Source organism: Dunckerocampus dactyliophorus, chromosome 13 (assembly GCF_027744805.1).
Source record: "Dunckerocampus dactyliophorus isolate RoL2022-P2 chromosome 13, RoL_Ddac_1.1, whole genome shotgun sequence".
Taxonomy (NCBI): domain Eukaryota; kingdom Metazoa; phylum Chordata; class Actinopteri; order Syngnathiformes; family Syngnathidae; genus Dunckerocampus; species Dunckerocampus dactyliophorus.
In genome coordinates, this window is record NC_072831.1 from 18,061,094 (window position 1) to 18,086,759 (window position 25,666).

At 40.2% G+C, this 25,666-nt stretch overlaps 1 protein-coding gene across 2 annotated transcripts in view; it reads left to right on the top strand.

The window, feature by feature from the left end:
• The window catches only part of LOC129192584 (CAP-Gly domain-containing linker protein 4-like), a 33,494-nt gene extending 8,678 nt beyond the window's left edge, over positions 1–24,816 (top strand). Inside the window, exons 7-15 of one of the 2 annotated variants that reach the window (XM_054796758.1) lie at positions 5,046–5,291; positions 6,992–7,127; positions 7,469–7,591; positions 10,891–11,073; positions 11,168–11,302; positions 13,914–14,037; positions 18,919–18,983; positions 19,105–19,183; positions 22,126–24,814. In XM_054796758.1, the coding sequence (XP_054652733.1) occupies positions 5,046–5,291; positions 6,992–7,127; positions 7,469–7,591; positions 10,891–11,073; positions 11,168–11,302; positions 13,914–14,037; positions 18,919–18,983; positions 19,105–19,183; positions 22,126–22,537 (1,503 nt within the window). In that variant the 3' untranslated portion in view covers positions 22,538–24,814. Of the gene's footprint in view, positions 1–5,045; positions 5,292–6,991; positions 7,128–7,468; positions 7,592–10,890; positions 11,074–11,167; positions 11,303–13,913; positions 14,038–18,918; positions 18,984–19,104; positions 19,184–22,125 lie in introns of both variants that reach the window. The other variant, XM_054796757.1, reaches the window with a different exon arrangement.
• The last annotated feature ends 850 nt before the right edge of the window (positions 24,817–25,666 follow it).

A 25,666-nucleotide genomic window follows, 5' to 3' on the forward strand; every position in this document is an offset into this window, starting at 1 on the left:
GTAACTTAAAGCTTTAGGACTCCAGCAAAACACAGTGAGAGCCATTATCCACAAATGGTGAAAACATGGAACAGTGGTGAAACTTCCCAGGAGTAGCCGGCCAACCAACCAAAATTACCACAAGAGCACAGCGATGACTCATCCAGGAGGTCACAGAAGACCCAGCAACAACATCCAAAGAACCGCAGGCCCCACTTGCATCAGTTCAGGTCAGTGGTCATGACTCCACCATAAGAAAGACACCCGGCAAAAACAGCCTGCATGGCAGAGTTCGAAGACCAAAACCGCTGCTGAACAAAAAGAACATTAAAGCGGAGAAAAGGAGACACAAGTTGAACTTTTTGGAAGGTGTGTGTGCCAATACGTCTGGTGTAAAGGTAATGTTGCATTTCATAAAAAAGAACATCACATCAACAGTAAAATATGGTGGTGGCAGTATGATGGTTTGGGGCTGTTTTGCTGCTTCAGGATCTTGAAGGAGGATGTCCGGCCATCTGTTCATGACCTCAAGCTGAAACCAACTTGGGAAACCAACACACCAGCAAACCCACCTCGGAATGGCTGAAGAAAAACAAAATGAAAACTTTGGAGGGGCCATGCAGGCTGTTTTTGCCCAGTGTCTTTCTTATAGTGGAGTCATGAACACTGACCTTAACTGAGGCAAGTGAGGCCTGCAGTTCTTTGGATGTTGTTGTGGGGTCTTGGGGGTAATTTTGGTTGGCCGGCCACTCCTGGGAAGGTTCACAACTGTTCCATGTTTCCGCCATGTGTGGATAATGGCTCTCACTGTGGTTCGCTGGAGTCCCAAAGCTTTAGAAATGGCTTTATAACCTTTTCCACCTGAACTCAGGTGTGATAAACCACAGTTATGTTTTAACAGGGGGGGGCAGGCAATCACCTTTTCACACAGGGTCATGTAGGTTTGGATTTTTATTCTCCCTTAATAATAAAAGCTTCATTTAAAAACTGTTGTCACTGACTAATATTTACATTTGTTTGATGATCTGAAACATTTAAGTGTGACAAACATGCAAAACAATAAGAAATTAGGAAGGGGGCAAACACATTTTCACACCACTGTATATTACTCTTTGCTCAGTAGAAACACTTTTTTTCAAGTTAATACAGACTTGAGTGTTTTTGTAAATTATGCAACAAGTTTTGAATAGCTGTACTTGGGAGATTTTATGCCATCAATATTTCCATTTTTATATCTGGTTGGTTCGAATAGTTTCAGTCCAGAGAGGTTCAGTTTAGTTTTAATCAGGGCCCCTGCTGAGCTGTTCCTAAGCCGCTGGATTGCTTTAGCTGTGTGATTTGATTCATTGTTGTCAGTAAAAGGTGAATTGAAACCCATTCTTGAGTCCTGAGCAGTCTTAAGAAGGCTTTTATGCATATTGCCGTATTTTGCCGTCTTTGTTTTTCTTCCACCAGTCTTCAAGTTTCTTTAGAGAGAGAAACACCTCCCCAGTCTGATGCTGTCGCCACCATGCTTGGCTGGCGTATTTCTCTCCCAGTTGCACATTTTCGTCAGGTGTATAGAGCTTAAGGAAGAATTTCTGCCATTTAAAAATTGTAAAGGCTGCTGTGCGCTTGGATTATTTTTGTAGTGTTGCCACAATGCTGTCACAGACCTCTCCATGTAGTTCCTTCAACATCATGGATTGCATGTGCTCTGACTGTTTGTTTGTGGTTTGTCTTTGTGGAATACTGATCAATCCAGTGTGTACCCCGGCTCTCGCTGGAAGTCCGCTGTAATAGGCTCACCTGCGGCCCTAGTGAGGACTGGCGGTAATGAAATGAAAATGAATGGATAGATATAGCATAACAATACTGAATACCTGATATTACAATGACTGCAAATTAGTCATTCCCTTATAAGCAAACATTGACCTCTGTGATGTTTTCACTAGTTTTTCCAATGATAATTTTTAGATCTTAGTGCATATTCCTTAATCAAATAACATTATTGTTTTTGTTGTGACAGTACATTTCTGATGTTTCTTGTTATGTACAGAAGACATTGTTTAATGGGGTAGTCAACAAGTCAACTAAGCGGAACTAAACCATAATCAATGTATAAGGGGGACTAATGAGATATATTGTGTACTATCCCGATGGACATCTGGCATCCTTATTGTAAATTTTATATAAATAGAATGTATTATTATGATGATGATTATTATTATTATGTGTATATGTTGTTATAATATAATATATAACAATATATATATATATATATATATATATATATATATATATATATATATATATATATATATATATATTGTTATATATTAACAATAGAAGTAATTGCCTTCCCTCTTATAGAGTTCTTAAACTTTTTCCTCATATTTATTGTAAATTACCGTGCAGTTTTTGAAACAAAGTAATTGCTTATCCAGACAGTCAGAGCTGAAGTTTGGATCAAGTAGTGAGTTTAACCAGAGCTGACAGAATTTGTGAAACGTTTTAGTTTGATTCTCTTCTCAAGCTCGTGCTCTCTTTTTAGATTCATTTCAATTCTAACCACAAATCCTGACCCATGCACCGACTTTCCACTGGGTGTCACTAAAGCACTTTGCACTTTAATCAAGCAATGCTCTGGTTGAAAACTGCAGCGTTTTTTAATGACTGAGTGAATCTAATCATTAAAAACCCAGCAAGCAAGGGTTAATGTGAAACGTAATGGTCCTTTAAAAAACGCTCACCTTTTTAAGCAGAGAGGGATTTCGATTTTTTTTTTTTAATGTTTTCTGTCTCCCTATGTCTACTGCTGTTGCTTTTTGCTTTTTGTGTTGACTCAGTTGACTAGACAAGACTTAACCTAAGCAGTACACAATAGCTACATATACTTTATTAATCATAAATACAGCCATGGAAAAAATGATTAAACCACCCTTGTTTCTTCAGTTTCTTGTTCATTTTGATGCCTGATACAACTAAAGGTACCTTTGTTTGGACAAATATAATAATGGCAATAAAATAGCTCATAAGAATGTTGCTTTGGCAGTACAGTGCTATAGCTATTCATGTAAGAACTTAAGTGATTTTGGTTATTATCAAGAAAACCATGCAAGTTGCTAGATACCAGCTCTTAAATGAAACTCTTATGGGCTATATTTGTTATCATCATTATATTTGTCCCAACAAATGTACCTTTAGTTGTACCAGGCATTACAATGGATCAATAAACTGAAGAAGCAAGGGTGGTCTAATCATTGTTTCCATATATTACATTATTCAAACAACAACAGTAGTGCATTATATTGTAGGTATTATAGTGTAAAAAATGAAGTTTTGGACAAAAAGGTAACCCTCATATTTTATATCAAAAGAAAAAGGACAGTTTTTTTTTTTTTTTTTTTTTTTTTTTTTTTTTTTACTTATTGGGTTGGCTGAAGAAAAAATCCCAATTACTGCACTAGAGAAGTGCTAATCCCCTAGTGCACCGATTTCCTTGAAGGAAATGAGCGCTTCATTGCTGTTATCCCACACTAATTTATTTTATCCACTTATCCGAACCTCAGTGTTAATGATACAACTAACAATGGCACTTTGCCACAAACACTAACAGCATATTTTGGCACTATTCTGACTTTAGTCAGTGTATTTGACTAATAGCAGAAACTTTTTGCCAGGGCAATGATCAAGAGCTATGATCAAAATAATGGATGATGCATCTGTCATAAAAAGACGGACGACCTCACTTACTGAAACTAATTTATTGATATGTTTTTTCAAAATTTGGCTTGTTGGGGACTGAGTTATTATGGAAATCCACCACGTTGACAGTACAGCAGTTTGTTCACATTGATTATTGTTTATGCCTTACAACTGATTGTACATCCATTCATCTTTTCTATGAGACTCAGAACTTTGAAGCATACAGTATGATTGACTTGTCTAAACAACACTTCCTGCACCATCACAATGTTTTATCCCTGCCAAGGGCAGCAATAGACAGAAGAACAACATAAACACTTGGCAGAATTCTTGCAAGAGAGTACAGACAGTTTGTTTTTACCGCTTGTTGAGCTGACACAAATTTGCCTTTTGCCAAGTTTTGTATAATCAACAGCCGACCACTAAATTATGTGGTCACGCACTAGAAGGAGAATTTACTGTGGTATTTGTGGAGTAACTTTACTGTAACACACACTGTCTAAAATCACCGTGCCTTTGTCTCCTTTGCTGACATTGTCCTAGTTAACTTGCAATTCCTTATGTGATTATTTTGTCACGTTGGTAATATGGTCACACGTGCTTAAAAGTCACATTAAAGTCCATAACAATTTATCATATCCGAAAAGGAGTAGGAAGAAGCTTATTGTTTATTTAATCCTGTTCCTTCTCCAAATCTTAGCGACACTTGACACTTACACTTACAATAAGTCGTATGTTTTGCATTTTGTCAATGAAAATGTGTTTGTGTTTAGGAGTGAAAGTTATGATTTATTCAGTGATGAAGACGAAAGGAAAAGGAGAAAAGAAGAAACAAAATACATTAAAATTGCACAGCTTTGATTGTGGTTTTTCAAAAATATATTAATTAATAAATCAAGCCATTTCGTGGTTAATTACAACGTTAATTATTGGTATTTAAAAAATGCATAATTCAGCAAATTGTATTTCTTGTTTGCCTAAATTAAGCATTGTCAAGCATAAAAATGTCTAAATGAACTAAAATACACATGAGGCATTCAGAAGATGCATGCAAAGACGCTGGGTTGATATGTAGTATTCTACACTGGTCACTAGCTGTCACTAGTATTATACTATACTAATACTGTATGTTCTGTTAGACACACAAGCACCAATCTTAATCGCGTTTATTGCAGGTTTAAATTATTTTACAACAGGCACAATAATTGCTAACATGAGCTACTGTTGCGGTCGTAAACCCACGTCAATCTAAAAAACAGAAATCTGAAAAAAAACTAATACGTGTTACAGAGAATTTGTGTTAACTCATTGTTAATGTGTGTGGCAGCCCTAACAATATGTTTTTACTGTAGTAGCTCCCATCTGGTTTTGTGTTACAGGACGATAAAGGCCAGTACCCAGTTGATGTCGTTCCTGACCCTCTCAACATGCCCTTGGAGATGGCGGATGCTGCCACCTTGGCCAAAGAGCTCTGCACTTTACTAAGAGAGGCTTTGCCACAGCCCAGTTTCTTGCCATGCACATTGCAAGTCCAGCCCCCTCCTTCGCTTGACGAAAAGGCCAGGACACAGCTTGCTTCCATGGGAGTCCGACTTGGTGACCGTGTGACGATAGCTGGGAAGAAGGTGTGTGGTATACTAAATACTAAAACCCAGTTCATTTTCTATGCTGTTTGGCCTCACTAGGGTAGCGAGGGTACGCTAGAGCCTATCTCACCTGACTTTGGGCAAGAGGCTGTGTACACCCTGGACTGATCGGCAGACAATCGCAGGGCACATATAGACACACAACCATTCAATACTAAAGCCCCTACTAAACCCCAAACTTGCCAATACAACAAGTACAACACATGTATATTCCTTCTGAGATGCACAGTAAAATGGTAGGGAGCGAGTACTGTAATGAATATGAAAAATATATATTCATAAAAGAATGAAAGAGGTTTGTTTATTAATGATAAATGTTGATTCTTGAGTCTCCTAAAATACAATAAAATGCATAAAATTGTATTTTATTTTTAAAGATACAATGGAATAGAGTACAGTGGTGTGAAAAAGTGTTCCCCCCCTTCCTGAGTTCTTTTTTTTTTTGTTGCATTGTTTGTTTCAGATCATCAAACAAATCTGAATATTAGTCACTAACAACACAACTGAACACAAAACACAGTTTTAAATGAAACGTTTTATGATTAAGGGAGGAAAAAATTCCAAACCTCCATGGCCCTGTGTGAAAAAGTGATTGCCCCCAAACCTAATAACTGGTTGGGTCACCCTTAGCACCAACAACTGCAATCAAGTGTTTGTGATAACTTGCAATGAGTCTCTTACAGCGCTGTAGAGGAATTTTGGGCCATTCATTTTTGCAGAATTGTTGTAATTCAGCCACATTGGAGGGTTTTCCAGCATGAACCCCCTTTTTAAGGTCATGCCACAGCATCTCAATAGAATTCAGGTCAGGACTTTGACTAGGCCACTCCAAAGTCTTCATTTGGTTTTTCTTCAGTCATTCAGAGGTGGACTTGCTGGTGTGTTTTTGGATCATTGTCCTGCTGCAGAACCTAAGTTGGTTTCAGCTTGAGGTCACGAACAGATGGCCGGACAGTTGCTTTCAGGATTTTTTGGTAGACAGCAGAATTCATGGTTCCATTTATCACAGCAAGTCTTCCAGGTCTTGAAGCAGCAAAACAGCCCCAGACCATCACACTACCACCACTACAAGTATATTTTTATTTATTACTTTTTTTAAATGCAACGTTACTTTTATCTCGTCAGACCAGAGTATTTTCCCAAAGGCCTTGGGGATCATAAAGATGTTTTCTGGCAAAATTGAGACGAGCCTTAATGTTCTTTTTGTTCAGCAGTGGTTTTGGTCTTGGAACTCTGCCATGCAGGCTGTTGTTGCCCAGTGTCTTTCTTATGGTGGAGTCATGAACACTGACCTTAACTGAGTCAAGTGAGGCCTGCAGTTCTTTGGATGTTGTTGTGGGGTCTTTTGTGACCTCTTGGACGAGTCATTGTTGTGCTCTTGGGGTAATTCTTTTTCACACCACTTTATGTATTGTTACGAAACAATCAAAGCTGCTTAGCAGCTTATTATATAAAAAGATATATTTAAGGCAATTAAAACCATTTACTGTACAAAAATAGTATATTAGAGTAACTGGCCGATGATCATGAGAAATGAAATTTGGCCAAACAAGATCACATTGACCAACTACATCCCTTTTATTTGTGAAGAATTTGTGGACTAGTTTTGTAGACATAAATTACTGCCTTTTATTGTTGTTTTCACCTTCAATCGAACATGCATTTTGATTATTTTACAGGTTGGAACCCTGCGATTTTGCGGCAGCACAGACTTTTCTGAGGGGCTCTGGGCTGGAGTGGAGCTTGACAAACCAGAGGGGAAGAATGATGGCTCTATAGCAGGCGTCCAGTATTTTACCTGTCAATTCAAACATGGTATGCCACCATCCAACCCTTAAGCATTTTGTGTTCACTCATGCTTCCATTTATTTAATATACGAAATTAGAAACATTTTGAGTCAAATTTTCATTAGGGTCATGTGCAGTTTTCACATTCATTCAAATAACCACAAATACGTATAGTGAAGTACAGTTATCCCTCGCCACCACAAAAATGTCGCCAGCCAATGGCAGGGCACATATAGACAATCAACCATTCACACTCCCATTCATACCTATGGACAATTTAGAGTCTCCAATTAACCTAACATGCATGTTTTTGGAATGTGGAAGGAATATTTTACATTTTTAAAATGGTTTTGTTTTTTATTTTGTAGGAGTATTTGCTCCTCTCTCCAAGATAAGCAAACCTCTGGAAAGATGTAAAACAAGTACCAGTAAAGAGTCTACACCTGTACGCCCCCCTCGTCGCATCCCCTCCAAGATTAACACGGGGTTTGGTATGTCTGCCTCCAAAATGCATCTTTTACATAAATCATTAGTTTTACAGTTGTTGTCAGTTTTCACAGTTGGTTTCTCAAACCATACAGTAAAACTAGTTTGTGCATATTGCCATGTCAGCTCCATTCCTTTAGGTATTGTTGATTTACACTACAGTTGTAAAGATGAAAAGCCTGTGGAGTTCCGTGGGTGAAAACCTTTGATCATTCGAAATGACACACTATGTAAAAACAAAACCTCTTATGCACAAGCATCTGAAGAGTAACTGCATTAGCTCAATAAACGATGGCCTTATATTTTATGTTAGTTAAAGAAATAACTCTTTTAGTGTTGCTGCTTCAGTGGTTTGAGACATAAACTGAAGTACTGCAGCAGCAACCTCCCCATTACTTGTGAAGATGTGCTCAACTTGACAGAGGTGTTGTTAATCAGCCTCTATTCCACTCCCACAGTGTTTCTTATGTCCTCTAATCCTTTGAATCCTCCCCCACAGTTATATAGACGTGGTGCATGTACAGTAAAATGGATCATTACAAAAGTAACATTTGCATTGCTGTGACATAAGTCAATTAACATTGTCATATGCTGAAACTTTGGTTAATCATTTAGCTTTGAGAGGTTGTTAGCTTGGGGCATTCAAAGAAAGCGTTTCTTTAGTTGCCAACACACGTAGCGATATCAAATTGGGTTTTCCCAGGAATTGGTGCATTGTAGAGGTGTGACAGTGGAACCTCCAAGGTTGAACATCATAAATCATACGAGTGGTGAGAGATGGATGGAGTGAACACAGGTGTCGTGAGAAGTGCTGTTAATTGTACAAAACAAAAACAGTTGTGTACTTCTGTACCTTTAACTTGTCATGTGATAGGATGACAAACATTCAGCATTAATTTTCTCATGTAGCCAGGACAGACGCATGTGTGCCGCTTTTGTTGCAACGCAACGCCTACAATCATGCGATTTTATGGTTCTCATCACATATTTGCTCTTTGCCATCACCAGTATTTTTTTGTGGTGAGTTCACGCAAAACAGGAAAAAAAAAACAAACAATAAACGTTCTCTTACGGAGTTACTGAGCTGAAATCTCACGAGATACGAGGCCTCACAGCATGACCAACAATATTGTTTTGCTTTCGTAACAAACCTCTGTGAGTCAGGTCCCTAATCCAATAAAAGCTCCAATAAAAGATAAAACTGGTAAAAATGGGCGTGCAACATACTTTTAGTTATACTTTAGTTATAGATCAATTTGCAATATATGACACTTTTTTTAACAGGCTCTCTTAGGGCCCTATAAAAATCTGTTTTATTTTTTTCCCCAAATTCTGTTTTTTCTGTTTTCATTTTTTGGAATTCAATTTTTTTTACCTTTTCCACTTACCAGCATAGCGTGTGTGCTATTTGGGTTAGTGAATAAAATGTCCATGAATTAAATGCAAAAATCCCTACATTTGTTGATATATCATTGGCCCATTTTGTCCATTTTTGTCCCCGATCTTGTGGCAGAAGCCGATATTATCCGACCTTCAAAATACGGCGGATTGGCAGCCGATCCCGATCCTGAAGATCGAATCGGGGTGTCCCCATATTAATCCTTTTCAGATTTTCAAAGGCAATGCATAAATGATGAAGACTCCTGACAAGTCCAGTGCTTCATCCAAGTCCTCACCCCCTGACAGTATAGGCCTGTAATATACCGATAGTCTAGTGACCTGAGAATATTGTCGAAACTTGTCTGGGTGGGTTTTTGTGGTTCTCTGGCCCTCTGGGGTTTATAGATTTATTGTACAGAGGTAATATTCAGAGGTTTTGGTGGCTGATTGATCTTGACATGACTGGAATAGTGGACTTTAAAGTAGCCAATGGAATGCTGTGATTGATTGTCCAATTAAGTAGAGTTTAATAACCAGGGCATAGACAGGCTGAATAGTCTTGGCAGCAATTTATCACTGTGTGTTGTGTGCGTGTGCATGTGTGTGTATTTATATATGCGTGTGTAAGGAATGTGAGGTTGTATGTGTCAGCACCTCCTTCTACCCCAGGAACCAGACTAATTTATTACCAAACTTTCTCAGAGCTTTTATTAGACATTTACAGTCTCTCAGTGCCACCTGTGTTTTTTGTGCCTTACCGGCTCAGCAATGCAGACAGCTTGGTTGTAGTGTCGATAAACTGGCTGGGTCACTGTGAAACCGACGAAAAAAAACTGCTGAAAAATGTCAGGTGAAAGCTAAAGGTCAAGTGACAAGAAACATTTGATAGTCTAAGAAGGTGTGTGTGTTTCTCCCTGGAGTCCAAAGTAAGGACGCATCTTTGACGATGGCAATTAGCAAATGTCAGCCTGATATTGGACTTTCCCTTGTCTGTCACTTCAGAATGAATTGCATAAATGTATAATTCACATTGAACCTTGCATGTTAAATTATTTCCCACAATTTGCACATACAGTAACAGTTGTTGTTTTTGTGGAGCCTAACTTTGTTGGGCCAGGTAATTAATTAAGCAATTTTTAAAAAGTAGCTGAGTTGAAAGTGAAGAAATTCAGCAGTCTGCATGGAGGGTATTGAGACGTCGATTGTGATGCTTTAGTTTCTGAATGCATTCACTGCCTACATTAAATGTGAATGGTATTGGATTTACGGTATGTTCATTTGTTTTATTAATTAATGATCCTCTACGCCAACCCGAATCAGTCTGTGGGTAGATTTAGTCTAGTGTTGGCGTATAGTGTTTGCATTTGTAAGACAGACAGGATCATCAACTGAAACATTTATTTAATTGTATTGCTGCTAGCTTCTATTTAACAAATCAACTTATTGCAAAGAGTGACAGTTTTTTTTTTCCATTTATTTGAAGTGGAAACCCCCCATTTTGCTTAAAGAGCTTGACCACAGATGAAATAAGTTAGCCTCCAAGTGGTTTACTTGGTATTGATCGGCTGTGGCTGTGTCTGAAAGTTTAAAGCTTAATCAGGTGATGCATCCAAATGGATCCATAAGAAACATGAAGACATTACACAGCAGACACCATCCTGTTTTTATTGTTTAATCACCGGGTTTACAATACTTATGCTTATATGCTTATATAGGCATGAATTAATGATACATTCAGTATTAAGAAGTGAATTGCATTTTTTCCATGGAACTTTTAGACAGCAGAGTGGTGGATCCCGCAACCGGCCTCGCAATTTGTGTATTCATTGAATAGTTAGCATTTTTGCGAAGGCAAAGTCTGTCAGTCATTGGTGTCGTCTTTCCTATTCCCTCCTATTTATTCCGCTGTGTCATTTGATCACAGGCGCTGTCTCCCAATCACTCTCTTCTTCGTCATCCTCGCTGGATTCCCGTCATGGACGACGTCTGCGACCACATGCCAGGCAGCGTCTTTCTGCCAGGCAGCAGTGGGAACATGTCTCTCAGAGTCCCCGGACCACACCCTCCCCAGGCCTTCGCTCTTCTCCTGGCATGGCTGCAACAGGAAGTGGGCATTGTCTTACTACAGCAACGTTGAGAGACTCATATGATCTACTGCCATATATTTTCAGTGAAATACTCTCTGACCATTTCTTTCCCAGGTATTCGTAGCCAAACCCCCTCTGCTAGTAGCTCTGTGTGCAGGGGCTCTAATGTGCGCCTGGGAGACAGAGTGCTGGTCGTTGGCCAGAGGACCGGCATAGTCCATTACAATGGGAGGACGAGTTTTGCTCCAGGTCAGATTTTACAATTGTTGTCTTCCCTGTTTATATACGCACCATAAAATACGTAGACTATATTGTGTTCTCTCCTACCCCATTATTCCCTTCTCTTTATTTTTGGTCAATTCCTTTGACTGCTACCAATTTTCTTGAAATGACACAATAACAATTTTTAGCAATCAACACTTTCAATCAACAATCAATCAGCAATCAACTTTTGGCGTAATTCTGGACTGCTCTTCTTGGTTGAATAAAGTTCATTTTAATTGGTCGGTTTCATGGCACAGACCTGGCTTTTAAGCATAAGCCACAAATGTTTTCTAGAGTTGAGGCCATTCCAGGAGCTTAATTATGCTTGCTTTGTCCATTCCAAAGCCAGTTTTGATGTGTGTTGGGAATCATTGTTCTGTTGGGACACCCAATTGTGACCAAGTTGATTTAGGTAAAGTTGAAGAATTTGACGGTAGTCCATCCACTTTGTGCAATGCAAAACAGCCCCATAACATGACGCTACCATCACCATACTTGATGTTACTGTGCTCTTATGTAGGAAAGCCTTATCGTGACTCCTCTGAACATACTTCTTGTCGTTAGGGCCAAATACCTCCATCTTTCTGCCATCTAAACGAAAAGCTTTTTTTCAGAAGGCATCTGGCTTATCTATGTGGGCAGGTGCACAATTGCTAGTGGCAATTTCAATGCAGGGGCTTCTTTTTTGGTTTCACCATCTCAGTCCATGACGATAAACTGGCTTTACTGTGGACAGTGACGCTGGTTTTTCAGCAGTTTCATGGCAGGCCTGAGCCTTGGTGGCTCCTGGATTAGTCCTGAACATCCTCACCAAATGCTTCTCTGCTGAGGCCGACAGTACAGTATGTGTCTTCTTCCAGATCTTAGAAATGTGCTGACACATCCACATTACTTACAAACAACTGTTTGATTTTGATCTGATGGTTTTTGGGTCTGCAGTTTTTTACAAATGGCTCCAATAGTTCTCTGGAACTTTCATCACTTATTATAAGAAATAGGTGACTGTGTATATATTTGAGTCTTTATGTATAATTCTGATCCTGTGTAAATTTGAATAAAATACTAAATTTAAAATTTTGCGCCCACTTTTTAAAATAATGATTGAAGATTGTAGTGTCTCATTCTCAAAAAAGAACTGTTAAAATAAATAATGAAGAGCTTAACATCAATAAGGCCTTTAAGCCCATAATGAGTGCATGTAAGCTTGTGACCTGAATTACTTTATGTAGAAAAAGAGCTCAAACAAAGAATTCAAAGGCCGTCTGAAATATTAATTATCTCATTAATAAATGTTGTATGCCTTTTAGAGGTTTTTTTTTTTTTTTTTTTTTAAATATCATCATTGTGTTCTTGCCAAAGGGATGCGATGAAGAATCCAGAATAGGCGGTTTGGGCCTAAGTGAATAACTTGTAGCTTTTTCTTACTTTTTTTTTTTAATCTTCTACAAAGACATCTCTCGAGTGCAGTCTTTATTTTGTTTTATTCAGTTATGGCAGTGGATAACCTCAGATTGGAGACGGCGTCATGAGTGGTAGAAATGAAGGTATTAGGAGATGACTGCAAACATTTTTTATACAATAGTTCAGTCCAGGGATCAAGGAGTAGGGGAATTGTTGTTGTTATAGTTATCAAACCAATAAATGTATTCATGGTGAATATTTATCCTGATATGACTGAGGTAGTTGAGGGTTAAAAGTCCCATCAGTAAGTATGTTCTCCAAGTTTCAGCTGGTGAGTGTTGATACAGCACAGTGCTCTTATGGATTATCACTGGATGTGAAAATAAGAGCCATTATTTGACACACAGACATCAGACTTGCAATGATCTCAACATAGGCCAAAAATGGTATATCTTCCCTCAGTTGTATTGAAGTTGACACATTTGAATTTAATTTGAAAAAGGCTGTATGCCAGTCACAGTGGCAGCCCCGGTAATGTACATTAGATGTATAAACAGGAAAGGTAAATCAAATAAAGGCTTGTACAATGACAAGCCTGTCACATTGGCGTCAGAAGTGGGATAGCAGGATGCCAGCCATATTAGAGGACAGCCGTGAGGGGCACCACGCCAAAACTGAACTAATGAGGAGGATGGTTACTGAGGGAGAATCAGCTGGCCAGGCATCGCTCTGCAATGAGATGTTGCCTTCGAGATGTTCACCCACGGCTTCATGTACAACAAGGCTTGTCACATCTACAACTTGGTTGTCTGGGTTGTATGTAATCTACCGTGGGGTCCTGCTTGGCACCACTGGTCTACGACCACAGCGCAAGAGATGCACCAAGCTCTGCATCACTGTTGTCACCAGGGAACGTGCCAATTTGAGGAAAGGACGCTCCCAGTGACTGCAGCAACGAGTGCTTTTTGCCTTTTTGCCATGTCTCCAAAAAGTGCGCACGCCAACTAGAAAGGTGGCCTAGCGGTGCGCACATTCTCACGTCAAGTTGTGTTTTTATAGGTGCCATACTTGGCATGGAAAACGGCGTACGCAACTTTTTCAGCCCTATTTTGTGCGTACGCAAGCTTTATATATGAACCAAAGCCTCTACCGTGTCTTGTCGATGAACCACATTACCTCGTGTCTGTCCGTCCAGGGTTCTGGTTGGGAATTGCACTTGACACACCCAGTGGGAAAAACGATGGCTCAGTGGGTGGAGTGAGATACTTTAGCTGCCCACCAAGACATGGGGTATTTGCTCCCCCATCTCGTGTTCAAAGGTGAGTACTAATGCTTGGAAGTTACATTTGGACAACAAACAGTAACCAGTGTCATACTTGACTATGTCCAGCTATAGAATACCCTGAGGTTGGCTTCATCAATACATCTAATGCCACTAATGAGTTCTTTTGACAGTGTCATTTGTGCTAGCGTTGACATATTGGATTTTGCCTTGTGTGGCAAACAGTCGTCCCCTATGCTTGTAATTAACAAGAGCAGGACGTGTCAGTCGAGACGCCCAAGGCCCCCCTCTCACCATGACTTCTCAATTTAATGTGGCAGCCAATGAGCCAGCTGCTGCTAGCCCTGCCTTTAAATATGGATAATGGATACTGTGAACATCAATTATTTAAATCATAGACGAAAAAGGGAAGTATTGTCAGGGTGAGCAAAATAGGGTACACGGTGGTCCGGCCCTTTTGAAATGTTGCCAGAAAAATTTATTTTGAGTTGAAGCTATTGAGAAGTTTTGGTTTTACTTCAAACAAAAAATACTCCCAGTAGTCAAATCTTTCAAATTTGATTGTTTCCGTGTTTCTATAGTAAATTAATTCCTGGTGTTGTGCCTCCTTGTTTTTGCGATTAATCACACATTTGTTAAGATTTGGGGCCACCATTAGCCAGCTTGCCTGATTTGGGTGTAGCATACATGGGTCACTAATCACTAATCAGCATTCATAGATCATGGTTAATATCGACACATGGCCATGGTTTGTATTTCAGGTTTTGAGTCTGTGCGTGTTTAGTTCAAAGTTGAGATCCGGTGGCAGTTAAGGCCATAATGTATAATTCACAGCATTTTTAAATTTACGAGAGCATTGTGCTTCTGCCGTGTGACTTTATCTGCGTGTTCTCCACTCATTTATTATCATAGATTAAAATAACTGAACTGTAACTTTATGCATCCTTACGCAGTTACTGCTAAAGTAGTCATAAAGGACACACCAAACCCAAATTACCAATTTATTTTAATTTGTAATAAGCCAGTAGACATGGATGACAAAAGAATACTAACATTTAATATGATTCCTATGTACTGTATACTGTAGTCCCTCACCACTTTGCGCTTCGAATTTTGCGACTTAACTATCATAGTTTTTCAAAAATATATTAATTAATAAATCATGCTGTTTTGTGGTTGTATACGGCCTATTATTAGTTAAAAATGCATATTTAAGCTAACTTTACGCATGTTTTGCCTTCGTTTAGCATAAAAATGGCTAAATGAACTAAAATACATACACAGTGAACCTTGGTTAGCGTCATTAATTTGTTCTAGAAGGTCTGACTCTAACCGAAACGGATGTTAACCGAATCATTTTTTCCCATAAAAAATAATGTAAATCCAGTTCATCTGTTCCAGAAAGCCAAAAACACGTTTTTATAGTTTTACATGCAGAAAACAATTAGAAATGTATTTGAATACATATCAGGAATGAATGAAGGGGATAAATGAACATTTAAGGTTACCTTTCCCTTTACTGAAGATGTGATTCTTGACTCGAATGAAAACAGGAAGGTGTTGGTGGTTGATCTCACTGCCACATCATGTCTTTGGGAACAGTCACGTCCTTAACGTCACCTTAAATGTTCGTTCATCCCTTTCATGCATCGATTATATAGAATTGTTTTATGCAGGTAAAAAGCTATAATTGTAAAACTATAAAAACGTGTTTTGTGTTAACATTTTTGAGTCAAGCGCCGATGACATCATAGATGGGGGGGTGTAACGTCGTCACTTCCGGTTGCCATTTTAATTAGCTAGCTGATAGGATGCTAACAAGGAAGGATGTTTTATGATGAAAAAAATACATTAAGAACACAGTTGTATTAACAACACAAGTACCCCACCTCTCGGCCAAAGTCAGCTGGGATAGGCTCCGACTTACCCGTGACCTCAATAAGGACAAGTGATCTACAAAATGTTTTTTGTCTTTCATACTTTTTTATTCAACTGAAGAGAATCCGACTTGGTATTTATTACATAACCTCCTGTTTTTCTCAGACATTACGTATTTATGCCATGTGTAGCGGTTAGTGTATATAGTGTGTACCAAGCATTATAAACGCTGTCAGAAGACGAGCAGTTCGACCAGTTCCATCCCAGAACAGTGCCATTCTACAACCCCTGGCAAAAATTATGGAATCACCAGTCTCAGAGGATGTTCATTCAGTTGTTTAATTTTGTAGAAAAAAGCAGATCATAGACATGACACAAAACTAAAATCATTTCAAATGGCAACTTTCTGGCTTTAAGAAACACTAAAAGAAATCAAGAAAAAAAGATGTGGTAGTCAGTAACAGTTACTTTTTTAGACCAATCTGAGGGAAAAAATTATGGAATCACTCAATTCTGAGGAAAAAATTATGGAATCATAAAAAAAAACAACAACAAAAGAATACTTCAACACACCACTAGTACTTTGTTGCACCACCTCTGGCTTTTATAACAGCTCGCAGTCTCAGAGGCATGGACTTAATGAGTGACAAACAGTACTCTTCATCAATCTGGCTCCAACTTTCTCTGATTGCTTTTGCCAGATCAGCTTTGCAGGTTGGACCATTTTCTTCAACTTCCACCACAGATTTTCAATTGGATTGAGATCCGGACTACTTGCAGGCCATGACATTGACCTTATGTGTCTTTCTTCAAGGAATGTTTTCACAGTTTTCGCTCTATGGCAAGATGCATTATCATCCTGAAAATGATTTCATCATCCCCAAACGCCCTTTCAACTGATGGGATAAGAAAAGTGTCCAAAATGTCAGCGTAAACTTGTGCATTTATTGAAGATGTAATGACAGCCATCTCCCCAGTGCCTTTACCTGACATGCAGCCCCATATCATCAATGACTGGAAATTTGCATGTTTTCTTCAGGCAGTCGTCTACATAAATGTCATTGGAACGGCACCAAACAAAAGTTCCAGCATCATCACCTTGCCCAATGCAGATTTGCGATTCATCACTGAATATGACTTTCATCTAGTCATCCACAGTCCACGATTGCTTTTCCTTAGCGCATTGTAACCTTGATTTTTTCTGTTTAGGTGTTAATGATGGCTTTTGTTTAGTTTTCCTGTATGTAAATCCCATTTCCTTTAGGCGGTTTCTTACAGTTCGGTCACAGACGTTGACTCCAGTTTCCTCCCATTTGTTCCTCATTTGTTTTGCTGTGCATTTTCTGTTTTCAAGACATTGCTTTAAATTTTCTGTCTTGACGCTTTGATGTCTTTGATGTCTTCCTTGGTCTACCAGTATGCTTGCCTTTAACAACCTTCCCATGTTGTTTGTACTTGGTCCAGATTTTAGACACAGCTGACTGAACAACCAACATCTTTTGCAACATTGCGTGATGATTTACCTTCTTTAAGAAGTTTGATAATCCTCTCCTTTGTTTCAATTGACATCTCTTGTGTTGGAGCCACGATTCATGTCAGTCTACTTGGTGCAACAGCTCTCCAAGGTGTGATCACTCCTGTTTAACGGCAGACTAACCAGCAGATCTAATCTGATGCAGATATTAGTTTTGGGAATGGAAATTTACAGGGTGATTCCATAATTTTTTCCTCAGAATTGAGTGATTCCGTAATTTTTTCCCTCTGATTGGTCTAAAAAAGTCACTGTTACTGACTACCACATCTTTTTTTCTTGATTTCTTTTAGTGTTTCTTAAAGCCAGAAAGTTGCCATTTGAAATGACTTTAGTTTTGTGTCATGTCTGTGATCTGCTTTTTTTCTACAAATTTAAACAACTGAATGAACATCCTCCGAGACTGGTGATTCCATAATTTTTGCCAGGGGTTGTAGTGAACCGAAGCTCATCTGACTTTTACCAGTCGGCTGTTATACCAGTGCTCGCAAGCCACTATGTTCAAGCTCAACCATATCATCTCTCTGCGTTCCTTTAATGAAGTCAATATGGTCACGGACTACCCAATGTTTGAAGTTCTTGATGTTTAGGAGTTAAAAGAAGGAGTTTAATCATGATAAAAGTATGTTCATGATTTGTGTGACTGAATTACAGTCACGCCATATCATTTAGAATGCTGTGCGTCACACTCTTACTGATTGTGCCTCGGAATCTTGGCAGGTTTGAGTGAGCTCTTCCCAGAAGCCATTGCGAGGCTTTTATAAGTGCACAACATCGATGGCCAGCGAATGAATGTGCATTTCTAGAATTTGATAAAACATTGTATCAGCATAAACGTTTTTAGCTCGTTTGCCTGAAGACATAGTAGTGACTCGATATGCATCTCAAATGCTAAGGTACCAGATACAGTGTTTATGGAGTGCCTGAAAAAGTTGTTAGATATATACTTACTTGCCAGTTATAATTTGTAATGCGGTATTATTTCAAAGATAAATTGCTGGTTTTATCTTCCTCCCCCACTTCAACCTTCCACAGACCCTATGGAACTGGAACCTCTTTCTTCATAGCTTCCATTACTCTCCTAGCATTGTTTCTTCGATTCTGCATTTTATGCCTTCCGTGAAGTAAAAGGTTCTACTTTTTGTGGGTTTTTTTCCCTGTTTTTCATGACTTTTACCCCTAATTAACCCAGAGGCCTTTTCTTTTTCACATGTGTAGTACATGCTTCTGTCATAAGGAGAATCTCCAACTAGCCCCAGGTTTCTGCCGCTCTTTTCTACGAACCATTAGGAAAACAAACAACTTTTGTTTTGCTGCAGGGAGATTAGATAACCTTTTGTTACTCCAATTCACATTACTGCACTTTTTGTTGCAGTCAGGGAGGGAGCAATCGTCTGAAGTATTTTATACTATACAGTATAGTTACTGAATTTGCAACAGACATTGTGTTGGATTTGTACTTGTTGTATTACATATGCTGCAACTGTTTAACGGTTTGTCCTCCTCAAGGATTCATGGATCTGTTGATTGCCTCTCAGAGCTGTCCTCGTCGCATCTCAATCGTCCTTTCAGCGGTGAGTATGCTGTCTGTATTGCGGCCCTGGTCTGGAACGTGTCTCCGCATTCATCATGTGCCAATTGAAGTTAGGTTTTTGCAAAAATATTCATACTTGAATTCTTGTGATTGCCACGCAGGGGCGATCCGTCGCAGTTTAAGCACATCATCCAACATTGCTGCACCCAAGGAGACAAGCAAAAGAAGCCCCGTTGCCAGGTGTGTCTTATTTTCCACACTCTGCTCACATTTCTCCAGCTGACCTGCTCACCATTCGGAGGGATGGACACCGATAGGAAGCAGTCGTCTTATATCAGCAGAGGGTTCCCTTTTTCAAATTACTGTTGGATGGTTATTTGAAGTGAAGTAGAGATGACATTTCAGGCCCTCAAATACAACGTTGAACACACTCCATTTGTGGACACTTACTGTCAATTTATTAAGTTAAGTTTCTTACCCAAAATCTCACTTTGGTGCTGAAATTGAAGAGAGAGTTACATCCCGACGTACGTGCTCCTACGTGCTGGCTACGGGCAAAATGAGGGAAAAAGCAAGAGACACTCACATTGCCCGCACGGATTTCCAAACCGGCCGCACGGTGGATGAGTGGTTAGCATGTTGGCCACACAGTCAGGAGATCGGGAAGACCTGGGTTCGAATCTCCGTTGGGCATCTCTGTGTGGAGTTTGCATGTTCTCCCTGTGCTTTCACAAAAACATGCATGTTAATTGGAGACTCTATTCTTGAATAGGATTAATAGAATAGAATGTTTGTTTGTCTGTATGTACCCCGCCTCTCGCCCGAAATCAGCTGGGATAGGCTCCAGCATACCCCGCGACCCTAATTAGGATAAGCGGCACAGAAAAAGGATAGATGTATGGATGGATGGATTTTCAAACTCGTAGGAACAAAATTGGGATGCAAATTATGCACGCGGGAAAACCTTGCACGCAGCCGGGTCGCAAAAGCAAAGCAGAGGAGGAGTGCGCACATTTAAAAGCACATGGCAGCAGCTCCTCCCGCGGCGGACGACCCCTCCAGCTCTACAATTTGGGTCTCCCGACCTTCGTGGACGCATGGCGGCTGCTCACATAGCGTATCCGACATTAATGCACCTTACCCAGCCATGGCGGACGGCTCTTCCCGCTGTACACTCTGGTTCTCCCGGTCATGATACCCGTACGTGGCGTAGGAAGCCAGTAAAGCCCATCTTGCAATCGGAGTGAGTGGGCTTCGCAAGCCTCGTATGATGCCTACACACGGGACGTCCCCATTGAGCGAAACATACGACAGCCTTACATGAAGCACACCTAGCACGCACGAGTCGCACTCCGCATCTATCTAAAAGCTACCAACGAAGGGCGAGCGGCAAGCACGCGATTGTCACGAATCACTTGCTCCCTAAGTACGACACACCGGCAACCTCTCTGACAGCCTACTTCCTCTACATGCTGGCCATGGCCAAGAAGATACCCAAAAATTGCGGAGCCCATTTTTGTGGTAACACGTACATCGGGATGCAACTCCCGCTTTAGACAGCGCTGTTTTTGGTTTTTGTAACTTTAATGCTAATGAGCTGTGTTTGCTCCCACTGAGTGTGTGGCTCCAAGAAGCGTTATTGTGCACTTCATTCACTTTTTATGTGAATGTGATCATTCTGATAAAACAATGTAACATTAAGGAGTGGGGGAGGACATAAACAGGCAATAATAGCATAGCTTTGCGAGCAACAGAGCTAACATTTCAGTCACATATTAACTAGCTATCATGCTGACAGTCACTGAATTCAAACGTTAATAAAACATACAGCTCCCACCTCTGTAGCTGACAGATGGATAGTGAGCAGAGCTCCTGGCTTTATTTTAAGATGTGTAGCGAAGCCTACTGTTTTGCAAAGCTGTCCTCCATTTCCTCATGGCTCAAAAGTCTGAATTTCAAAAACAAAAACAGTTGGTTAAACAAGTTTGTCTTACTAGTTTGTCCCCAGGGGTGTCCAAACACTTTTCCACAGGGGGCCGCGTACTGAAAATGAACAGATGTGGAGGGCCACTATGATATTTTTAGGTATTTTTTAATTTTGTAGAAAAAAAATATATATATATATATATACAAGTATATATATTTAAAGACATAGTTTTGTTTTATTAATAGTTATTAGTATCAAAATTTCAGCTTCTTCACTTTACATTTTGCCTTTTTGCTCTATTTTTCCCATTTTTGCTGGGTTTTTTGGTTTAAGTTTACTTCCACAATGTGCCGCAGGCCAATAAAAAACAAGCTGCGGGCCACAAAAGGCCCCAGGGCTGCTCTTTGGACACCCCTGCTTTCGGGATACACAGTACTGTTATAACATCATTAAAAAGTCCATTTTGCATAACGGGGGATGTTGAAACAATGGGTTCCAGAGTCACACTGTCGCTATTAAAACACAAACTCCTTAACTGTGTCTGTGAGATGGGTCTCATCAACGGGGGACATATGCGACTTGATTGTTGTTCGTCTTTTGATCATCTCCTTACGTTGATTTATTCCTAAATTCGCCATGATTCTCTTGTGCACACACCACATTATTGTCATGTCACGTGTATGGCCAATTAGCACACTTTAATTGGTAATCCCTTAAATGCTCCCTCAGGAGACATGAGAATTAAGTCTTGTGTGACATGGAATGTCCCTCCTCAAATTTTAGTTGGATCTCCAAATTGTCCTAACTTAGAGGTTCCACTGTACTGATCTTGCTTCGGTCTCATGAACTTTGGGTTAATCCTGCCACTGCGTGCCAATTTCAAGATTCAAGAGAGTTTTATTGTCATGTGCATGGTAAAACAGCAGTTATACCATGCAATGAAAATCTTATTCTGTTCATTCTCCCAAGAAAAGAAAGAAAACAAATGAAAGAATAAGAACATAAGAAACATAAACACATAAACATATATACCAATAAATTAAGCAACAACAGAAGAGACATTAATACAAGTAAATAATACAAATAAATAAATAAATAAATAAAGTGCTATGAGTGTGTGCGTGTGTTGCGTGCGGCGTGTGCGAGTGCTTCGTTGAGGAGCCTGATGGCCTGTGGGTAAAAGCTGTTTTTTTCATGAATTTCATGAATTCCCACCCCTATACTCTCCCCATGCTCTCACATCCCACCTGAAAAGGAGTCGTTCCAACCCTCATCGCCGACGCTGGAACACCCCGAGTGGCGGCAGCAGCAGCGTCGCAGGCAGTACTGCAGGGACCGTCTACAGTTCCGACAGCCAGGTCCGCCTCCACGTGGGCATGCAGGTCCTGTTGAACAGTGCCAATGAGATGGCCTCCATCCGTTACCTGGGCACAGCTGACTTTGCCCCTGGCCTATGGCTGGGTCTGGAGCTCCGAGGCCCCAAGGGAAAGAATGACGGCTCTGTCGGCGGCCGCCGGTACTTCACGTGCCGCCCTGGCCACGGCGTGCTTGTCCGTCCGAGCCGTGTCACCTATCGTGGCATCAATGGGTCCCGCTTGGTGGATGAAAAGGAATTTTCCCAGTACAACTCCAGAGATGGTACACTTACAGTGGGATCTGTTCTTTAAGGAAATGAGGAGTCCTACATTTATCGATTCTCGATTTTTCCTCTTGCACTGCTTTTATTTGGAATATGTGGGTTAAAACCTACCCTTGATACCCCACCATGCCCAGCTAATTGCTTTGGAGAAATAAGTAATGCACTTTATTCAATTACCTTTGAATTCCCATTTGAATAATCTACACCTGAAGTGGTAGAGGGAAAAGGACTGCACTACTTTTAGTAATTAAACATTAGTTTCTTAGGTGAGAACATATTGAGCAGATGATAAGGATGTGAAGATGTAAAGATGTAAAGATAGTTTTGAACTAAAAGTATCTGTAATACAGATATCTATGTGCATTTCCTGAACCAGAAGTAATTCGATTTTTTTCCACAGCTGTTATGTTTTACACATAATTGATGGACATGAAGTCGGTCTAATGAAAAAACCCCCATTCCAATAACATCAGAGCAACAACGTTGTGTTCAATGTTCAACCTGTCAAGCAGTGATAAAATGTCTCCCCCTTTGGCATACGAAAATAGAAGCTCACATTTTGTCTGGAAACGTCACTTTCAAATTCAACCAGCTACTTGTAACATTTCTTGAAATGTATGCGTCTGTTCACGTGTCATTTCTTCAGGTACAATCACGTTACATGTTACACCGCGAGTCCAATGAAAAGCATGGAACATGTGACAAAAAACAACTTTTCTTTGTTTTTTGGTTAAATAGAGGGGGGGGAAAAAAACATACATAATTTGGAGATGCTTGCGTGCGTTTCACGAGACAACACCAATATGTTAACGCCGAATGAGGCACGACTATGCTGCGTTTGACTAAGTCAAGCGGCGTGTGAGGAAAAATTTAATCGTTAAGTTTTGAAGTTGAACAGGGTACTTTCCTCTTTTATTAGAGCTGTCAGGGTATATTTGCAGAGAAAAAGTGGTCCGTTGTGTGTGCGCAACAGATCCTCTATTTAGTAAAACGCTCACGTATCATCCAATTAGGATGTGTAGGCCATAATTGTAGCAAGAGATTATTCAGCGGTGTTCTGCCATGAGTCTGTCAGGTCGGGCGCCCTGCAATTGAAAACAAGTAGTGTTCAGAACCCAAGATTGTCTGACTCATCTTTTAATGTTTGTAAGCATGGTAAAATTATACCAACGAGACGCATTCCTACCTGAACATGTGAGCGCTTCATGTGCAGACATCCTTCTTGACATGCAGTTTCAAGAAAGCGTATACAGTATGTAAAATACATTGATCCATACAAGAGCCACGGAATATTTCCTCTGAAATAACACAGTTGACGACGCTGAGCTGCCGTCGTGTACTGCTACCAATGTAATTAATTAAAGCAAACATTTATGTGGCCGTGCTCTACACTCCATAATCACCTGCCTTTCTCACTATGGCAGTTTGAATTGCCATTTTGTTTTGTTGCGACTTTAATGTTTGGTGGAAGGATGAATGCATTCAAGTCATGTTTGATATCAATTTACAACATATTTGCAAAAAAAAAAAAAAAAATAAATAAAGCCAGCAATGTCATTTTAGTTTGATCCATTGTCGATGATTCTTTGACTTTGGCTTTGTCATTAACTCCACTGCTGAAAACAGGTCATATGATTAGCAGTGCTGTACAGCCTACTAAAGGCCCTGTCTCACCTTGACGATTTTGGCAGCGCATGCCCGACGTGATCATTTTGATGGCGTACGTTGAACTGTGGACGTTTTTTTCAATTTTGGGCGTATACATAGCGTATTCATAACGAGTTGGACGTATACATGACGTATTAGTAACTTATATAGAATGTTTCTATAACTTATAGGCAATTTATACCAACGAATGCGTAGCGTGTTGCCGGCGTTCACAAGTTATGCCCAACGTCAGTCTAACTTATGCAAACCGTACGGCAGCGTATGGCCGACGACGACGTGCCGTAGCCTATAAAAAGGCTGCCACTTGATGACTCACCTCACTAGACATCGCAGTGTCAACATCACCATCATGCCAAAGAAAATTTCGAAGACCGCTGCCAAGAAGTATCAGGGCACTGACGGAGGGATCCATCACCACCCACAGCCTCCCACTCTCAATCTGATGGAGATGACGCAGGTTCTAACGCCTCTCAGGCATCGTCAATGGTATTGGAAGCTGCTTCCCCAGTGACCTCCATCTCCTCTGAGCCAACCCTTCCCAAGAAGACACAGTTTTGTCTCAAGGTATGTTGACGTATTACGACTTGTGTGTAACTTACACATAACGTGTGTGAACGGGCGTCAATGATCGCATAACTTATTGCCCGCGGATGCGGGACGTATGAATCATACGTTGACATACGTCGGAAAGTTTTGTGCATGCACAAAATTTTTGGCCGACTTGGACGTACTACGACTGGCTGGCGACCAGTCCAGGGTGTACCCCGCCTCTCGCCAGAGGTCAGCTGGGATGGGCTCCAGCATACCCCCGCGACCCGAGTGAGGATAAGTGGCATAGAAAATGGATGGATGGATGGATGGATTGAAGGAGATCAGAACAGGTGAAGCAAATGCATCAATTACAGAAGGAGACAACAAACCAAACAATCAACTCACGATAGGAAAGAATTAAAAACTACAAGATTTTCTGGGCAAGCAAGACAAGGATTGTGATGAAAGTAAAAAAAAAAAAAACAACAGCTGAGACGCAAAAGGCAACCAAACAGCTCCAGTATTGCCAGGGATCTGAGACATCACCACGACGGAACTGAAGGAGGAAAACGCCGCACTACGTCAAGAGTTTGTGGGATTACAAATAAATTACAATATCAGCTCTCAAGAAGGAGAATGAAGCAAAGAAACAGATCATAGAACAACTGAAGTGTAGAATGGATGCGATGGCGCGAGGCTCATACGAGAATCAGGTGATCACGACTGGGCTTCGTATTTAACCCAAATCTTGATGATGAACAAGATGTTGCTTTTACTAATTGACTGCTAATCAGTCCAGTGTGTAACCAGCACCTTGCCGAGGTTAAATCATGTTATCTTTGGTATAAAATGATATTTTTTTTTCTCCGCAATGAAACAAAACTCTGGTATACTTTATCACAGTGCATTAAGTTGCACCGTCTGCTGTTTGCATAGAATCTAACAAAACAGATCCCCG